Raw genomic sequence first — 20,364 nt, forward strand, 5'->3', positions numbered from 1 at the left:
TTCATTGAAAGTCAAAAATGATTTCTATACAAGAATTGTGTGCCTAAAATGCATGATATCCATGGAAAAGGTGGAGAGGGAAGTTAGTATTTCAGACTAGAGTAGGTGGAGAGCAAAGTAAAAAATTTCAGACCTTTACCATGTCATGGCTGTCAAAGGAAAAAAAAAAAATGATATTTAAGAGGTGTAAACAAAGTACAAAAGTACTAAGCCTCACATCTAAACTATCCATATTAAAGTTACCCTGCTTAGCATAAATCCATTAAAATGTTCCCTTGTTACAAACATGGAAAGCAGTGAATTTCTTTCAAAAGGAGTCACGAAAATGATTCAGTGAAGGGGAAGGATCTGATACAATTAATTTGAACTTAGATGACCATACTTAATCAGAAAAAAAATAATATTCCCGTATCAAGTCTCCTTTTAATCATTAAATTCACTGCAGGCAAGTATGCTCAAAAACTTAATAGTATCATCACAACCATATAGCAGACTATAACATTACCTGAGTTTTACAGATATATGAGGTGCCGCTTTTGCTAACACTTCAATCAGCTTATCATTAATTTTCCTGTTCTCCTCTATTAACATTCGAAGTTGCGCTTCTGAACCCCTCAGGAGTGAGGGGAAAATGCTGATGATAGCCTGAGTCAGGTGAGATAGCAGTAATTTTAATCAAATGGAATATCAAAAAAACTCAAGATTTACAGTTATGCAGGGAAACAGCAATCAATTAGATACCAATATTATCCTTACAAAACATGGAAAGCCAACAATGAATGAAAGATTTGGTCATACAACTGCTTCTCCATCCGAACACTTTTTTTCTCTCTCCATCATCTCTTGTATATTTGAAGTATTGAAAGAGGGTTGATTAAAAATAATTTTTTCAGGACTAATATTCCAAATGTAGTGAGAAATGCCTCAACCTTTTCTTAAAGGTTCTTTCATCAGCAATACAAGCAATCGGTTTAGGCTGATTGAGTTAGTGCCAAAAATAGGCAAATAAGCAATGCCTACAACTATATAATGTGAAGCACAAGGATGATTGCTCAAGTCATATAGCCTCAAGTGGCCAAGCCCATACCCCAAGATGTCAAACAATTAGAAATATAACATTTGACACTTGTGATCTATGTGCAGCCAGCTATCACTTTTCAAGTAGTCAGAATAAGTTTGATACAAGTTTTCACTTTCCGTAGTTTTCTTGCTTCTGAATCAGTGTGTGGATTGTAAATGGGATGTCTGCCTTACCAGGCTGGAAGTACATCAGTTCTTAGCTCAGTCTAATTGCAAATCCCTTATTAGTTAGATATTTCAATATGCCTTTATGTGCCGGAAATGAAGGAATAATTTCATATATGTCTAGTGGCAATGTTTTCTTACCAGAAGAAGTTTGGCAGAAGAAGCCTCCAGGAGCTTAGTTCCATATCTGTTACCAGAAAGATGCTCCAAAATACATTGGATGTGCTCAGAACCAAATATATTATGCGAGCATTTTGAGGATAGTGAACTCAAAAACTCAAAATGTGGATGTCTATCACCTACTGTTTTCAAAAATTTATCCTGGAAAAGGTAAAGGGCAACATATTATATAAGTACAGATTATATTAATAAAGAGGAAAATCAATGCAGGATAACATATCACCTCTTCCAAAGAGAAGATATTAAAACAAGTTCATATACCATGTTCATGAAACATGCAGATGAAAATTATTTTCTTCCCTACCTTCTTTTTTTTTTTTTTATAAGTAATAAGTTTTATTGATATCTAAAAAGGAACACCCTAGTACACAGGGAGTGTACAAGGGGTCAACAAATCAAGTACAAAAATCACAAGAATCAAGAAATCAATAAAAGAAGGGAATGATTGGTTTTGCATAGCAACCAACCAATCCAATAAAGTTCTAAAGAAAAATAATTTGAGGTCTGGTATGGATCTCTCAATATCCTCAAAACACCTACTATTTCTCTCCCTCCAAAGACACCACATTAAGCATTGGGGAACAATTAGCCAAATATAACCATTTTGATGACGACCAAACCTGCCTTGCCAACATGCTAACAGCCCCAAAACGGATTACAGCATAACTCAGCTTACTCCAAATAAACCCAAAACTATAGCCCACAGATCCATAGCAACCAGATAATGAAGAAAGAGATGGTCAACTAATTCACCATTACACTTGCACATGTAACACCAATCCAATATCCAAACCTTCCTTTCTCGTAAATTGTCAATCGTCAAGCATTTCCTTTTTTTTTTCTTTTTTGGGAGGGGGCTGTGGAGGGGAGGGGGGAAGAGTGGCAAAAACAGGGGGGGAAATCACCACAGAAGAGGCCATCCATCAAGTTAAACCAGCTCATCAGTAATCAAACCAAAATTAAATACCCCTCATCAAAACAGCTCCAAATATGGATTTATTAATAAAGAATAAACATATAAAGAAACTGAGAATTTTTTTGACATCAAAAGGCAGTATCAATTACCATGGCTCCAATGCAATGGGAGCAAAGGGAAATAGGTAGAATAGTAATACAACAATTAAATAGCACCTAAACTTAAATAGATCATATAGATTTCTACTAGTATAAAATTTTTGTGTAAATATAAACTGTGTCAGCTTAAAACTCAACATATCTCCTAAGCTAATAGAGTTCCAAAGCTTTAGTATTAAAAACTATGGGTTCATTCCTTTAAGCTCAAAACTCAGGATATCTTCATGTTATCTTTTGACCTAAATTAGGCAATAGATAAGTGTATTGGGATTTCTTCAATTGCAATGGAAAACTCGTCTTTTACACAACACCAAACAGCACAACAATGAAGTTGGGTATAAAATTCTAGAAACAACATAACAACAAAACTTCAGATGTTGAGTCTTCTCAAAATTTCCAAGATGGTCCCCTTAGTTGTAACCACTACATAATTCGGTTCGCAGAATTTCAAACTTAACCCACTTTGGGACAAGATATGTTATCCTATCCAGAGCATTCTGATCCATATAAACCCACAATTTTGTACATCATAAGCTGTATTTTTTTTTTCTCTCCATAACAAAACATAGGTTCTTTTTCAGCCCTCTCAACATCATAAATGCATTTAATTAGAAAAGCAAAAAATTAAAAAATAATAAATAATAATATATTAAAAATAATAATAACAACAAAAGAGCTCCTTGTGAGGTGCAGTCACTAGTCCTCAATGCACATGAATATACTAACTCCACTAACAACAATGCACATATGAATATATGATCCACAAAGCATTATCACTCTAAAATTTATGCCACCAAGGATAATAACAACACATGAATAAACCCAACTCCATCAACTTCAAAGCATAAAAAATTAGAGGTATTATAATAATCATAGAAGTTCCACTAGCCTGGGGTTTTTTTAATGTCAAAATTTATCATTCATCCCAATTCGAGATTTATGCATTTGACCAGTTAGGTTTATGCATTTGCCCATCACGGAAATAGCCAAGAGTTGGATGAGATCTTGCACAAAAACTGAACATATCGACGCACGCAAAAAAAAAAAAAAGATTCAATGTTATTTCAGAGTTCATTTTTTCTGTGCAATGTCTCATCCAACTCCTATCTATTTCAGTGAATGGCAAAGACATAAATCTCATTGATAAATGCATAAACCATGAATTAGGGTGAATGGAAAGTTGTCTTCAAAAATAATAATAATTGAACCCTCATCTCACCCGCTATGCGCGTGCGATAAGGCTTGTAAATGGTAATAGTTTCATAGGTGTTTTTTTAAATGATGGTAACTGATGGGAAGTGGGAAACATGTTTTGAAATTTGAAATTTTGATGAACAGTTATATTACATTTTATATCATAAAAAAAAAGTTATAAATTTAAAAAATATGCCCTTCTTATTTATTTGAATGGAATGATGTTAAGTAAATATTTAGGGTGTTTTAGAGAATTCAAAAAACATGTGACTAACCTTCTCTATCTCTTAATAATAATAATTACCAAGATTAATGACATGAAATATACAGCTAACAAATCTTCCCAGGGCAGAATGTTAGGCATTAAACAAGTTGCTAGATTTAAACAATCTATACATGAATCTATATTTGAAAGAACACAATTTGCTTGCCATGAATTTGGGCATGAGAATGGAAATGACACATATAGGCTGTCAACAGACTTTCATGAGCATTGGACTATAAATCAATGCACAAGCTGAGGTGTTTTTGCCTCATTACGAATAAGCTGTGGTTTCTCCTAGTAGCCACTAATTTGTTCATTTGCCAAATTCGAGGGGATAAAAGGAAAAGGGAGCATATGTTGCCGTGTATCTTCTTTAATTTTTCCACGCCAGATCATTTTATGTAAGTTGGAAATTTTGTTTTGCTTCCCAAACCCCGTTGACAAAGTAACAAATCACACTGTTAATCCAGACGTGTCCTACTTTTATAATTGAAATTCAGATAAATAAGTATTTGCTGCATCAAATTAGAATTATTTTCCCCCTAAAAATATAAGGCAAGCACAAAAACAAGTTCAATGAAAAGACCACACAGCAACAACAACCACACCTTAGTCCCAAAAATATTTCAACACATTAGGTAGGGTCAACTGCATATATTCTTTTTCAAAATTCTATTCTATATTCTTTTTCACAATTCTATGCTATCTGAATCCATAATCCTATTACTTCGTTAATTAACACTTTTTTTTCCAAGTTCTACTAATGTTAATTTTTTTCTTCCTCTACCCTTTTTAATTCTCTCAACTTGAATCGACTTACTTTTTTTCAATAGTGCATTAATTGCTATCATCCAAACATGACCAAACCATCTCAAAAAAATCTTTCTCATCTTTTGGTTAACAGGGGCTACCCCTATCTTTAAGCAAATTTCCTCAGTTCGAATCCTATCTTTCCATGTATTACTACTTATCCATTAGAACATTCTCATTTCAACTAAACTCATTTTATGAATTTGTTGCTTCTTAACAGCTCAATTTTCAATACCATAGGGCATAGCTAGTCAAATAACAATCTAATAAAAGGTTCTCTTTCACTCAATAGGTATTCTATGATCACACAAGACTTTCCCAATGCACTTCTCCATTTCGTCCACACTGCTCATATACCATGATTCAATCTTGTTCAATCATTCCATCTTTGTGGATTATTGATCCAAGATATTAAAATATCTCGCTCTTGACAATCAACTCTTACAACCCCTTCATATATGTTTTTACTTTTACAGTTTAATAACCTTTTTTTTTTTAAATAGCGTAAGAACTTTTTATTAAAGAATAGCAAACCCGAGTATACTAAAAATGTGTACTACAGTGGCAGAAAAATTTTACTAATTTATAATTTATATTCCATGAACTCTGTTTTAGACTTTTAGTCCTACTTAATCAAAAGCCTTTAGATTCTAAAGCGTCTCACCAAATTTCTAACTTGACATTAATTACACATCTAGTTTCATCCACCAAAAATATATCATCTGCAAAAAACCTACACCAAGGAACTTTCTCTTGTACCAATTTAGTGAGCTCAACCATCACTAGTGCAAAGAGATATGGACTTGATGTTGATTCTTGATTGAAAATTATAATGATAGAAAACTCACTTGTAATGTTTCCACTATTCTTACACTAATTACAGCTCTATCATACATATCCTTAGTCAACTTAATATTCTTTAGAGAAACTCCTTTCTTTTCCAAAACCCACCACATAACCTCTTTAGAAGCCCTTGTTGGGGTAATAAACACATTGGAGAGACTCCTTGAGTAGTTAATACAATATATAGAGAAACACTTAACCCAAAAGGCCTAAGCCCAATAGATATATACTCAATTATATTATATTAACTACTCAATATTCTCATCATTATTCAATGTGGGACTTCACTCATACGTGTATATCCAACAGCCCTATCATATGTTTTCATTGCTCAATTAAAACCATATGAAGATCTTTACAGGTCTCCCTATAGTTTTCCACTAGGCATTTAAGTAAGAAAATAGTTTCCATGGTAGAGTCTCACAAAGAGACTAGCTCAATATCTTGCTTGAACAATGATATAACCAAAAATGCTACAGATGAAAGAAGCCCAAAATAATACTAACCAGCAAACAGATATCAGTACCCTAACAAATCAAACAGGAGCATTTAAAGACAATGGCACTCTAAGACAAAAACGGACTCCATATGGTATGTTCAATTAAAAGCATGAAAGGCAAAAAGTAAACTCACTCTTATGGTCTGAGCATCAACAATTTTCAGCTCATCCAATAATAGTGCCAGAGAATTGAAGACATTATTATCTTTCATTTGGTTCAGTTTATGAAAGGAGTCTTCTGCTTTCGAAGGATCAGGAAACAATGCAGCCATTTTCATAAATGAAGTTTTGATTCTCTTCTGCATCTCTTCTGAACTAGTCTCCTGCACACATATTTCCAAAAGTTCATTTCTTTTTTATTTACTTTTTTTAATAAGTAATAAATTCCTTAAAAAGGTGCAAAAATGGGTGCAACCATAGTAAATGGGAAGTATACAAAGGAAGATCCAAAAAGAAAATAAAAACACAAAGTATTATCTAAAATTCATTTTATCCATAAACTCTAAAGTTTGAATTAGAGAATTGAGATAGATGCAGAAGTCTGATAAAAATGCCTTCAAAAATAAAAAACTTCAGCATCATCAAACGTAACTCCTCCCATCAAAGCAATGATTATTCCCTATCTCCATGTACATCCCATCAAAGATAACGGAATGGCCTTCCATATTTTGCTATTTGTTCCTTGCCAAAGTGTCCTTTCCAACAGTATAATAGATCCAACACTGAGCTAGGCATAACCCAACACCCAAAAAAAAAAAAAAAACCACATTTCCCTACCAATATCACAATGAAGGAAAAGATGTGACACCAACTCTCCGTGACTTTTTCACCAATAAAATCAATCCATAATAAATATTCCCCCTCTTCCTAAAATCATTTGTTATCAAAGTCTCCCCCTTCCTCCCCCCCCCCCCCCCCACCCCCCACAACCCACAAAAAAAAAATTGCAGCACAACAGATTCCCAATGGATCAACAATTCAAAGCTATAAAATTATAGCCAAGAAGAAGAAACCTGTTACTTAAAACAAGCTGACACCTTGCAGATTCCTTGCAATAAACACCAATTTGTAAGAAAATTGAAAATATATAGATAAAAAAAGGGGGGGGGGGGGGTAGGGGGAACTTGACAATAAGCTCAAAAAATTAGAACCATGAAATAAAATGACTTGCATGCTGTATCAAACACGTGCAACGAAATACACTAAATGACGCTGTAATTTAATCCAGTAATGTGACTGACAGGTAATTATAACTAATCTATGGTTCAATTGGGAAAAATAGAAACTTCAGAATTAGGTATCATCACATGCTTTTAATTCTATAAAATCAAAAATTCTCAAGTCAAAACATCATATAAAATATTGCAGTAAATAAATTTAGTGCATGTGTGCCTTCAGTTGGTTACTAGAGCAAGATTTATGGACAGTGATGAACCATGCAAACGGTTTTCCATTTAATAATATGAACTGTTGACAGCAACTTGGAAACTCATGATCTGTACCTTCTCTTTCTCTCGTAGAGCCAAATAACTTTGCATCTCCTTTTGCAACCTGAAAACATATAGACCTTGTAAATAATTTCATTCTTCACCCAGATCATAGCAGCGAGTTACTACTGATACCTTCTTTTCTGGGATAAGATAGAGTTCAATGCCTTTACATGAAGAGGGGTGAAAAGAGAAAATAAATGGATCCAGTGCCTTGTCCTCTCCGCAACTGAAAGAAGAACGGGAAATAAATCCTCTGCAAGAACAAGCTCCATGTTTTGGGACCTGAAAAATATTAAATAATTGTTGCACCTGTCATCATAATTACAGCTTGGTTCAACACACCACAAAGTCTAAAAAAGCAGACCTGAACTCCTTGCAATCTTTATCAAAACACAGCATCAAAATTTTACATGGAATCTGTTCAAAGTGGTCACTTATTGTCATATGGCCTTCAGAACATTTATTACAATAATCTCGATATACTTCTATCAATTTATGGAAGGCCTTCTTTCTAACAATTATCTGCATAAAGAGAAAGCATGATGTGAGTGTCAATAACTGTACTGAGGCACAGGAGAACTTTCTAGAGCAGAATTACCTTCTTATCCCGAAGTCTTTCAGAAGTTTGAGATATTAATTTGGGGGGAACAAATTTCAGGTTCGACTGGGCAAGATCACAGGCAACAATCACTGCTTGTGTTCTCACTTTATCATCAAAATCTAGCAATCGATCTTCAAGGGCAGCTGCTTAATTAGTAAGCATTAAACAAATGAGTTGTGTTAAGTAGATTCAAAAGACAACAGAATCAAGAGATTTTCCATCATAACAGTACAAGTTTGATTGCTCATAACTTTTTGATTGCTCATAACTTACTGATAACTTCATGAGATTCTGTTCCAGAAGGACTGGCCATGTAGAAAGCTTTAACACATTGTAGAGCGCTCACTCTAACTTCCACAGATTTATCAGAGAATCTTTTCAAAAACTCTAAGAAAAGATCACGGTAATGTTGTGCAACATGCCGTTTGGGCAGTGCAAAAAGTTTCCCAACTAAATTAACAGCTTTTATTCGGACATCAACTTGATCGGTCTACAAGCAGAAGCACATAGTTAATAAGTATAGAAGCATTGATAAATTCACCAACTGAACAAAACAGAGAAGAGACCCAGCAAGCGCGCGCACACACAGAATTCATACCAGTAATTCATGAGTCAAGTTTGGAATGACAGCAAGAAGAATCTGAGGAGCACACTGGAAAACTTGAAAAATAATTTCATGGTAAAATTCTTTGAGCTCATTCTCTACAGCATCTCTATCCAGAATACATTTTGTTAAAAACCCACAGATAAATGGCTCAAGCTTTTCTGCACAATTTTGGATAATAGAAACAGCAAGCTGATAAGAAGCACACGGTGCACCCTGTAAAACATACAAGGGATATAAATATATACAGTTGGAAGTTAAGTGAGACTTTGAATTGCAACAATGGCTCATGAAAAAACATAAATGTATACATTAAACAAAAGCATTGCATAATAACTTAGAATACGAAGTTCAACACTTTCCTGGTGTTAGAGTCTAAGTTAGACTTCTATTAGGTATTACCTTATCAAGTTGTTTGTTTACTAGTCCAATTAGTATTTTGTTTACTAGTCAACATAGGTGACTTAGTTGTATTAGAAGAAGTTAAAATCTAGAGTCTATAAGTGTGTTATTGAACCCAAATAAAAGGAAGTCGATTTATATTCAATATGAAGTGTTTTGAGTATTGAGGCATATTAGCCTTCATGTATTCTTTTCCAAATTTCTCCTCTCTTTCTTCTTCTGTTTTTTGTAGTACTATTCATGCCACAGGCACTGTTCATAGTTCAAACAGCTTCTAAACGCCATAAATTTCTCTTTTTCCTTCCTTTCAACCTTAAGTCAAGTGCCTCCTCTTACCTATCAAACCCTAAAACTCCATGGGGTTTCTCTACCAAACAGGCATCAAAAACTCATCAAACTTCCTTTAGTTCCTAAACATTGACCTTAAATTCTAGAATGCTTATTTCCTAAACCCTAGATCCACAAATTCTCTAGATCCTAAAGCCATCGCAGGAAATCTGAAATTTTTTCTTTAGTGCTTCAAGGGGAATTCTGATACACTAATCAAAAAAAGAATTCTGATACATTTCTAAAGCATTACCTTTCTCAAACAAGGAAAAGAACATCATATATTTGACCACAAAAACTACACAAAAGACACCGTCATAAACACCAAAAGACCAAACAATGAGAATACATGCAAAAAACCTTTTCCACCACAACTGAACCTACTAAAAAATCGCATCAATGGAAATAGAAAAATGTGCATTGCACAAAGCTCTATTTGTCTCAATCCAATAACGCATTGCAATTTACAACTTTTTGACATATACCTTGCTAAGGACAATATTTTTGATTTGAGTCATCTAAAGTCCAATTATATTAAAGAAGATAAAGTACAATATGCAAAAAAACAGAATATAGCCAAGACCAACAGGAATCCAAAACAAAGTCACTTATGACATACCTTTCCATCATTTACAAGTTTCCGCAAAATCACATCCAAAACCAAACGTGTTTGAGAAGCTTCTTCTTCTTCTTCATCATCATTAATAATATGTGTCATTATAGAAATAATATGATTAATCAAACTCCGCTGGTGATTTTCTCTACATTAAAAAAAATGCAAAGGCATCATTTTTGATATCATCAAAATGAAGCCAATAAAATATGCTCAAAGCCAAATAATTAACTAGCATATCATTATTTTTGGATACTTGATCTAGCACTTCACCATAAGATATAAATAACTAGCATTTAATATAATAAGAATCATTCTACAATATATCAAGGTGTATAATTTGTTCACAACTAACTAAATCATAAAATTACAAATACTGAAATTAGGCAGGTTCTTTGTGTTTGAGTTGTGCCACGTGGGTACCAAAAGGAATTTATTATAAGGAGGATCATACACACACACACAGACAATAAACTCATGTTTTGACTTTTGAGTATACTTATAAATAAAAGAACTCGTGTTTTGAGTATGATTTTAAAGAACAAAATCTTGAAATTTAACCATTTTATAGTTCGGATAGTTATTGATCTTTAACATCTTAATATCTTACAAGCGTAGAATGTATAAGAAATTTATTGAGTAGTATAACATGATAAAAGTTACACCTATATACATATATATATATATGCGTATGTATGTTATGTAAATACCAAAAGAGCAATTTAAAGGGGAAATTTTCAATACAATAAGTGAAGAGAGAGGAAGGATATTCACCTCACAACTGAGAAAAATGTATTAAACGTCTCCAAAACCAGATCATTGCAATGAATATCCAGCATTATAACACAACATTTATATCGTGCAATAGTCTCTAATATTTTAACTCTTCTCGAAAAATGTGGGCTTGCGGTATCAGCTAGCTCAGCAAAGATACTGACAATGAGCTTAAAAATGTCCTGAAATGAAAGAATCGGGGTAAATTTCCTATGTCGGCATACAGGAAGTGAAATCAGACACATGTAGTAACACATACAAACAAGCATCCATAGGGTGTCTAAAGAAGATATAAAAGCAATATATATTTATCAATTAAGTACTTGTTACCCTAAGATATTTGTCTTCAAAAGGTGGTTCAGGCGCCATGACCCGAAATATTTCACTAATACAGATGGCCACTAGAAGTCTAACTTCCTTATCTTTATGCTGAAGAAGGCCATGTACAATTGCTTTCCTCAGTGGTTTTGTGGAAACTTCTAGATTGTTAATAGCTTCTAACTTCCTTGCAGCTTCGGACGTTGAAGGCTGTTCAATTTCTGACAAAGCATTTGCAGCTTGCTGCAAAAAACAAATACCAAACAAATAAAGCAAATGATAAAAATATTCTTTTGGCAGAAAACCTTCAGCAATAAAAAAATAGTAACCAGTGCACAAAGCTACCATACATACCCACAATTTGGCCATTATGTTGAGAGGGACACATATCAAATTGAAACTACTCACATGTTTAATACACATAAATGACAAACCAAAATATAATTCTGCATCAGCCAGTAGTTATGTTTTTTTTTTGGATAAGTACATCAGCCAGTAGTTATGTTGCATAAGGTATGTACACTAGACACAGGTTTAGTACACATGGGAATACCAACATGATTAATACAGACCAAAGACAAAGCAAGCCTAAATGGATATCATAATATTCTACTCAATCTCTTGTTTATGTATAATGATTTCCATTTTATGTGTACACTAGCCATGTCTACAATTTAGGGATACAAGCATAGAACCGCGGTCACATTTTCTCGCCACATCGAAGGAGTTTCACATCTGACAGAGACGCAATCAGACTTGGCCAACAAGAATCAACACCAAGAACTACATTTCACAACATATTTATCCTAATCCCAAACCAACCAGAAATTCATCAGGTAAAACTTTCTATTTCTTCACAAAATTAGAGGGCAAAACAAAACCATAAACACTTCACACAACTCCAACATGTAGAATACTGTTTGATTAACACCAGCATGAATTTGCTTTCAAAAGCAAGAAAAAAGTACTTTCAAACAAAGGGACCTCAGCATCAGTGGATTGGATAGATCATTTTGGGAATGTTCTCAAAGGGTACTTCCCCGAGTGGTTTCTGATCTTTGCCCATTATTGGTCGTTGCTGGTTGTGTTAATAAAGGTCGAAGTGCTTTTAAGTTTGAGAATATGTGGTTGAAAGAAGTGGGTTTTGTGGAGAGAGTTCGGCAATGGTAGAATGGGTATTGTTTTCTGGGTTCTTCGAGCTTTATTCTGGCTTGAAAATTAAAAGCGCTTAAAGATGACTTAAAAAAGTGGAATAAGGAGGAATTTGGGGACTTGGCCTTTAGGAAGAAAAGCCTTTTATCTAAGTTGTTGGGTTTGGATGCTAAGGAGGACTTGATGGGTCTTTCACAGGAGGAACAAACTCGTTGTATTCAAATTAAAGGTGACATTGCTCATTTGGCCTCATTGGAAGAGATTTCTTGGAGACAAAAGTCTCAAATTTTGTTTGTGAAGGAGGGCGACAATAATACTCGCTTTTTTCACCGGGTAGCAAACTCTCATAGAAGAACTAATCATATTCGAGGGATTGAGGTGGATGGGGTCTTTTATGAGGATGAAGATGTGGTGCAGTCTAAGGTGGTTCATTTTTATCAGGACTTGTACACGGAGTTAGAATCTAGGCGTCCTTTTATGGACGGTTTGGAGTTTGCTTGTGTTGACGAGGAGGAGCAGATTGCTCTTGAGAGGGAGTTTTCTAAAGAGGAGGTGGTACAGGTCCTCCAAGAGATGGAGGGTGATAAGACCTCAGGTCCTGACGACTTCACTATGGCATTTTTTCAAAAATGCTGGAGTGTAGTGGAAAAGGATGTTATGGCTTTCTTTGATGATTTCCATAGAAGTTCTCAATTTGAATAGTCTTTGAACGCTTCTTTTTTATCTTTGATTCCCAAGAAAAATAATGCTTTGAATATCAGAGACTTTTGGCCTATCAGTTTAGTGGGCCGTGTGTATAAGCTGCTATCTAAGATGTTGGCTAACAAATTGAGGACGGTGTTGGATAATCTCATTTCGGAGTCACAAAATTCTTTTGTTGGTGGTAGACAGATTTTAGATTCAATGCTTATTGCTAATGAATGCCTAGATAGTAGACTGAAGTGTCAGACTCCGGGGATGGTGTGTAAGTTAGACATTGAGAAAGTTTATGATCATGTAAGTTGGGATACTTTGTTTTATTTGCTGGAGAGGATAGGCTTTGGGGGTAGATGGAGAAGTTGGGTAATGGCTTGTGTCACTACTATTCGTTTCTCGGTGTTGGTTAATGGTTCTCCTGCTAGCTTCTTTGGTAGCTCTAGAGGCCTTAGACAAGATGATCCATTGTCTCCCCTTCTCTTTCTTTTGATCATGGAGGTTTTAAGTCGGATCCTGAAGAAAACTGAGGATGGTGGCCTTATTCAAGGTTTTCATGTGGGACCTATTAATTCTACTGGTATTCGAATTTCTCATCTTTTATTTGCTGATGACACCATTCTTTTTTGTGATGCTTCTAGGGAGCAGTTGCTATCCATTAGGCTGGCTTTGTCTTGCTTTCAAGCTTTTACTAGTTTGAAGGTAAATGTGGGGAAAAGTGAAATTGTCCCTATTGGGGAGATAACCAACATTCACAATCTAGCTAACATTCTCCAATGCAGGGTGGGTAGTTTGCCTATGATTTATTTGGGAATGCCATTGGGTACCTCGTTTAAGACAGCCTTTGTTTGGAATTCAATTCTAGAGTGGATGGAGAAGAAGCTATCAGGTTGGAAGCGGCTTTATTTGTCAAAGGGTGGTAGACTCACTTTGTTGAAAAGTACATTGTCAAGCCTTCCGACTTATTATCTTTCCCTTTTTACTATTCCTAAAGTGGTGGCAATGAGATTGGAACGTATTCAAAGAAATTTTTTGTGGGGTTCTTCAGCTGTGTGCTTCAAATACCCTTTGGTGGCTTGAGAAAACGTTTGCTTACCTCATGAGTTGGGTGGGTTGGGAATTCGTAATTTGGTGTCGTTCAATCAGGCTCTTTTAGGGAAATGGTTGTGGAGGTATGGTCATGAAACTTCTCATCTATGGAGGAGGGTCATAGCCATGAAATATGGGGAGGGGAAAGGGGGGTGGAGCACTAGAGTTTGTAGGACTCATGGTTGTGGGTTATGGCGAAGTATTAGTGAAGGGTGGGAAAGTTTCTCTAGGCATATGTCTTTTGTGGTGGGGGATGGTTCTCGTATTCTTTTTTGGCATGATAAGTGGACTGGGGATAATTCTCTCAAATCTCTCTATCCTTTGCTTTTTGTGTGTTCAGCCAATAAGGAAGCTTGTATCTCTGAAGTGTTAAGTCCTCCAGTTGGGGATAATGATAGAGTATGGAGCTTAAGATTTTATAGGGAATTTAATGATTGGGAGTTGGCTGCTTCCTATTCCCTTCTTCACTTCATTCAAACTCGTATTCCTAGGGGTGAAGGTAGTGACAGACTTTTTTGGTGTCTTAATGGAAGTGGGAAGTTTGATGTTCAGTCTTTTTATAATAAGATTCGAAATGTAACTCTTCCTACTTTCCCTTGGAAGGGCATTTGGAAAGTAAAAGTTCCTAGAAGGGTGACATTCTTTATGTGGACAGTAGCTCATGGTCAGATCCTTACTTTGGATAATCTCATGCTCTGTGGCCGCATCTTGGCAAATCGTTGTTGTTTGTGTTGTTGTAATGAGGAATCTGTGGATCACTTGCTGATTTCTTGTCCGGTTGCTCATTCTCTGTGGATGTATATGCTTCAGCTGTATGAGATTGATTGGGTCATGCCAGGTTCCATTGCAGACTTATTTTTCTGTTGGTATCATTGGCTTGGGAAACATAATTCTAACATTTGGAATCTGGTTCCGGGTTGTTTAATGTGGAATATTTGGTCTGAACAGAATCGACGTTCTTTTGAGGATATGGGGAAGTCATTGGATCAGTTGTTGGAGTTATGTAGACAGACCCTTTTTGATTGGTCTCGGTGTTGGGGCCTCTCAGATTGTTCTACTATCACGGATTTTCTTTTGTCTCTTAGTATAGCCTAGTGTTTGTTTGCTTATTTTTTTACCTTTTTTTCTTATTGTTCACTATCGTGAACCTTGTGTTTTCTCATGCTTATATTTTTTCAATAAAACTTTTTTTACCTATCAAAAAAATAATAATACACTCAAACCAACCAAAAAGTAAAAGCAAATATCGTCAATTACAGATAGAAACACGATTAATTAAAGGCAAACAAAGTATAGAATACTATTTGATTAAAACCAGCACGAAGTTGCTTTCAAAAGCAAGGAAAAAGTACTTTCAAAAAACAAGAAAATGCCTAAAGAAAAAGATACGCACAAACACAAACAAACCAAAAGGTAAAGCAAATATCGTCACATACAGATTGAAACACGGTTAATCAAAAGCAAACAAAATATAGAATACCGTTTGATTAAAACCAGCACGAAGTTGCTTTCAAAAGCAAGAAAAAAGTACTTCCAAAAAACAAGAAAATGCCTCAAGAAAAGGATGCGCACAAATGAATCAAAAGGTAAAGCAAATATCGTCAAATTATAGATAGAAACAGGGTTAATCAAGAGCAACCAAAGTACGCATGGTTTAGAACCAAAAAAAAAAAAAAAAATTGGCTTACTTTGAGCGATTTGAGTAGGGAATCCTTGCCGGAGCGAGTTTGGCGGCCGAGTTGGGTACCGATTTCGGAAACGAGTTGAAACGCGGACTCGGCCATTGAAGCGGTGAAGGTGAAACCCTAGTTCGGTTAGGGAGGAGAAGAGTGAGAGTGAGAGAGAGGGTTTTCGGTTTTGGTGGTTCGCGCTGTTCTCATTCGCATTTGCTCGAATCCGAAAATTGCGCTTTTGTAAGAGAGTAGTGTGGGAGTGTGTGAGGATTTTTCAATTTTATTCAATTTTGAGCGTGGATGATCCCGCCTGGCCGAGCGTGAAAACGACGCGCCTGATGGAGTAGATCCAACGGCAAAAAATTAAGAACGTAATGCAAATGCAATACTCCCATCGTGCTGGTGATATCGATGGCTCCAGTTTTGCCAAGTACCGATACCATGAGACTTTTTGACAGAAAGGGGTCGCTTAGTAACGTTCTTCTGTTCGTCGGTATGTGTGAGCATTCAAAAAGTTAGTTGTGGATTTTTTTTTCTTGTAAAAAATATCCCTAAATTAGTCAATAACTGAAAAATGGATTTAAAATAGTAAATTGAAAAAAGAAAGTTAATTATTACTTTTTTTTACTATCAAAAATACCCCTATCTAAAACTTAAAATTGAGGTTAAAATAATAAATTGACAAAAATAATAAATTTCTACTTCTATGTTGAAATACCTTACTGCTTCTAATAAACTTTTACTCTTATATTAATTTAAATTCTTATTTTTATTCTCTAACTACCTACAAAATATGATCACTCTTTTGTTAGTTTTAAAACTCCTTCAATCTACAAAACTCATCCCACGTTTTTGTTTTTTTTTTTTTTATGATTGGAAAAAGTAAAATTTTCAAATTATAATAAATGCAAATTATTATTATTATTTTTTTACTTCATCACGATATAAAGTAATCTTTATCCAAAAAATAGAAGTGTCTCTAGGCTAGTATTTTTTAAAAATACATGTGAGAAAAAGAGTGTATGTAAATACATATAATGTTGTTTAAATACTAAAAACTGTTACTCAAAATACCTTACCAAACAATCTCTAAATTTTGAAAATTCAAAATTGTTTCCAACTTTTGAAATTTTAAAACAAAACAAAATAGTGAAATACAGGCCTCCATGCATCAACTTTTCTTTTTCTTTTTTATTCTATATTCACTTCTTGATTTTGAATATAGAGAAAAATATAAATCATTTTCATATTAATTTTTCTCACTCACACACATCACATCACTCAAACAAAAGTAACTTATTGTTTTCGCAATATTTATAAATATGCCACTGTATTAATATTCCAGAAAAAGAAAAGCTGAAAAAGCTGTATTCATTTTCTATATTCATATCCACTTTTTTTGAAAACTAAAAATAAGTATTGAGTACAAAAACACAACCAACCTAATTTTTTGGTGGTGGGTCCCACAAAAACTGAAAATGAATTAATTAGAGAACTAAATGAATGAAAAAAAAAAATCCTCAAATTTTCTTGAATTTTATTAGCAACCAAACACAAAACCTAGCCAAGTGATTTTAAAAAGTTAAAAATTGAATAGCTTTTGCTAGATAGGTTTCTCATGATTTCACAAATGGCGAAGAGATATTTGGATTTAAGGATAGCTCTCAAGTTTGAATGGACTCTCTTGAGTGAGAGAATGGGTCTATGCAAAACTATGAGAGAGAGAGAGAGAGAGAGAGAGAGAGAGAGAGGTCTATGTCTTGTTAAAATATAATTCCACTTAACCTAATTTGAAAATCCTTCAAATTTTCTTGAAATACTTTGATAGAGAAAGAGAGTGGGTCTGTGTTTCAAATTTTTAAGTTCTTAAGTGTGGGTATGTGTTTCAACTCCACTGCCTTATTCCTACTTCATATAGAGTGGGCTTGTGTTTCAAATTTAAACTTTAAAGTTTAAAGCTCAAGCACATTGTTTAGGAGATGCTTTTATGAAAGCTAATCTACGATTTTTTTTTAAACATGTTTGATAATGTTTGAGAATTTTCTTTGTGGCATTTCATTGCATAATTTGGATCTGTATTTGGTAGTGTTTGGATAGTAGGTGTTGGTGGAAAGTGGCAGTGGTTGTGGCAGTAGTGGTTGTGGTTATGGTGGTTGTCAGGTTTTGTATTTTTCTAAATTGTAGTGTTTGGTTGCTAAGAACATTCAAGAAAAGTTTTTTTTTTTTAATTTAAAAAAAATTAATTCATCATTTCAAACTTTTCATTTTATGAGGTGCATTTTTTTTTTTAATTTAAAATTTGTTGATGTGGCTTTTTTTGTAGCAATCAAATATTTTATTATTATTATATTAGCCTGTTGACACCTCATTTTGCAACCCGCATTTAACCTTACATGGAGGGTAACAGGGTAATTTCACGTTGGAAATAGGCATCTTAATTGTGACCATTAGATCCTTAATTTCATTTAATCAAAATGATCTTAATATTGTAATGATCAAATCGACTGGTCATAAGCCCTAATCAAACCATCAGATCAGATAGCCAAACAATAATTATTCAATAAGTAATTTGTACAATTATCTTCTAATTAGGGTAAATTTGGAACTAATTAAGTCTTAAATGAGAGTGATTGGAGCCTATTAATGTTAATTGGAAACTAATTTGGATCTTATTAATGTTCATTGTACTGAAATTATTTTATAACAAATGACTTCTGCTCCCCGTTTCATTGATATCTATCAGAATATTTGAATCTGTGAATAAGGTTAATTTTTCTTGAAACTAGACATCCAAGGCTTCAATTTGAGTACAAGAACGAGACAATTCCAATCAAAATTAAATAAGATATGATTTTTTGAAGTTTGCTCTACAGGCTATTACAGTAGATATGGGAAAACCAAATTTTGCTTGCTTGCTTCTCACTCCCACCAATCTTTACATTTAATGCACTAGATTTCCCCAAATGCTAAAATAAGGTTTATGTTCATGATTCATTGTTAAACCTCATTAAATGACCTTCCGTTCATATTTTCTCCACCACTATTATATAAACTCTCCTTCTCCTTCATTCCAAGACACACAAAAAAAAAACTCATCTCTTCTCCTCTTTTGAGTTCTAGTGAAGTTGAGTAGTCTTGTCATATGTTGATCTTCCTAAAACTCAAGGTATTGAATGAGACTCACTCTCCCTCTTCTAACTCTTCTTTTCTTCCACCCTTAGGACCTCCACCAAAAGTCTCCTCTTCCACCATATGGATCTTGTATGAAGGTATAATCAATTTCCCTACCTAGTTTTTTATGTTACCATGATGAGAATTTAAGATTAAAGTAGGATAGTAATTATTTAAGTTCCCTTAAATATGTTTGAATGTTCTTAAATGTTCTTATATGTTATTCACATATTCTTGGTTGTTCATCACATGTTCATGCATAACACTAGTTTTGATCTTAAATCCACATCAAAATATGAAAAAGATGTTTGTTTTATAATTCTTTCAAATCTTTGAATCTAGGATATCACCATCTACACACATTTACTATAATTTATTTTTCAATCAAAGTGCAGTACTTAATAAATTGAATTAGGATTTATCACACGAACACACATTAAATTCAATATACAAATTAATTGACATATTGGATAATATGATATGAATGTTGGCCACCATAGTTTAGAAAACCGATTTCACCAGGTAAGGTGGGTGTCTAACACGTTCCCACCTCATAACATAACCTCCGAGCTTAAATTAAAGGTTAGTAGATCAAATGTTTACCTTTATAATTTTCAATTTCTAGATTGTAACTAAGAAATAAAGTTATATATTTTACCTTAGATTGTATCTAAGACCAAAGCCATATAATTTCCTATGATCAATGTAAATTCAATTTCAAATTAATAAAATGAAGAATTTTTTAATTTTTATTTTTCTTATGTTTTTCTAATAATTAAATAAATGGTGACTCCATTGTAAAACCCTTAATCTAAAGGGAAAAATATAATCAGTCAAACCTCCATTTTGAGAGATAATAACATGACTCCACCCATTCATGTGGGTTTGGCCCAACATTCAAAAATGGGATAAGGGCGTGGTCCCTCACATAGCAATGCACATACCAACAATGCAAATCGTTTGCCATATAAGCATTTTCCATTAGTGGGTTAATGGTAGGGACTAAATTCACTGTAAGTTGAAAATAACAACAATCAAATTGACCACTACTAAAATGTAGGGACCAAATTGACTATGATCACAAAATGTAAGGACCAAAATGGTATTTTTGCATTTTTTTAAGACTTGACCTCCACCTTTCTTTTATTTATTCAGTGGGTGATGCGTCAATTTTTCATTAAAACAACAAAAAGAAATTTCAATTAAAAAATTACTGATGTAATCAATTTCTTTACATTCCGATTGGAAAGGCTGGAAAATATTGTACATGTAAACAAATCGGAATGGTAACCCCTCTTATTCCAACTCGGAAAAAATTTCGGGTCATTCTCACTCATTTCGGGTTAT

At 34.1% G+C, this 20,364-nt stretch overlaps 1 protein-coding gene across 8 annotated transcripts in view; it reads right to left on the minus strand.

The window, feature by feature from the left end:
• Window positions 1-16,284, minus strand: part of LOC115959000 (sister chromatid cohesion protein PDS5 homolog A) — a 33,413-nt gene extending 17,129 nt beyond the window's left edge. For 2 of the 8 annotated variants that reach the window (XM_031077287.1, XM_031077288.1), the window contains exons 1-13: window positions 15,862-16,282; window positions 11,252-11,482; window positions 10,922-11,103; window positions 10,154-10,295; window positions 8,800-9,021; window positions 8,475-8,691; window positions 8,199-8,344; window positions 7,965-8,122; window positions 7,733-7,882; window positions 7,613-7,661; window positions 6,245-6,433; window positions 1,387-1,566; window positions 506-645 (exon numbers count right to left, since the gene is read on the minus strand). In XM_031077287.1, the coding sequence (XP_030933147.1) occupies window positions 506-645; window positions 1,387-1,566; window positions 6,245-6,433; window positions 7,613-7,661; window positions 7,733-7,882; window positions 7,965-8,122; window positions 8,199-8,344; window positions 8,475-8,691; window positions 8,800-9,021; window positions 10,154-10,295; window positions 10,922-11,103; window positions 11,252-11,482; window positions 15,862-15,957 (2,102 nt within the window). In that variant the 5' untranslated portion in view covers window positions 15,958-16,282. Of the gene's footprint in view, window positions 1-505; window positions 646-1,386; window positions 1,567-6,244; window positions 6,434-7,612; window positions 7,662-7,732; window positions 7,883-7,964; window positions 8,123-8,198; window positions 8,345-8,474; window positions 8,692-8,799; window positions 9,022-10,153; window positions 10,296-10,921; window positions 11,104-11,251; window positions 11,483-15,861 lie in introns of all 8 variants that reach the window. The other 6 variants (XM_031077290.1, XM_031077285.1, XM_031077286.1 and 3 more) reach the window with 3 other exon arrangements.
• Between the last annotated feature and the right edge of the window lie 4,080 nt (window positions 16,285-20,364).

The sequence above is a fragment of the Quercus lobata genome, chromosome 9 (assembly GCF_001633185.2).
Source record: "Quercus lobata isolate SW786 chromosome 9, ValleyOak3.0 Primary Assembly, whole genome shotgun sequence".
NCBI classification, from domain to species: domain Eukaryota; kingdom Viridiplantae; phylum Streptophyta; class Magnoliopsida; order Fagales; family Fagaceae; genus Quercus; species Quercus lobata.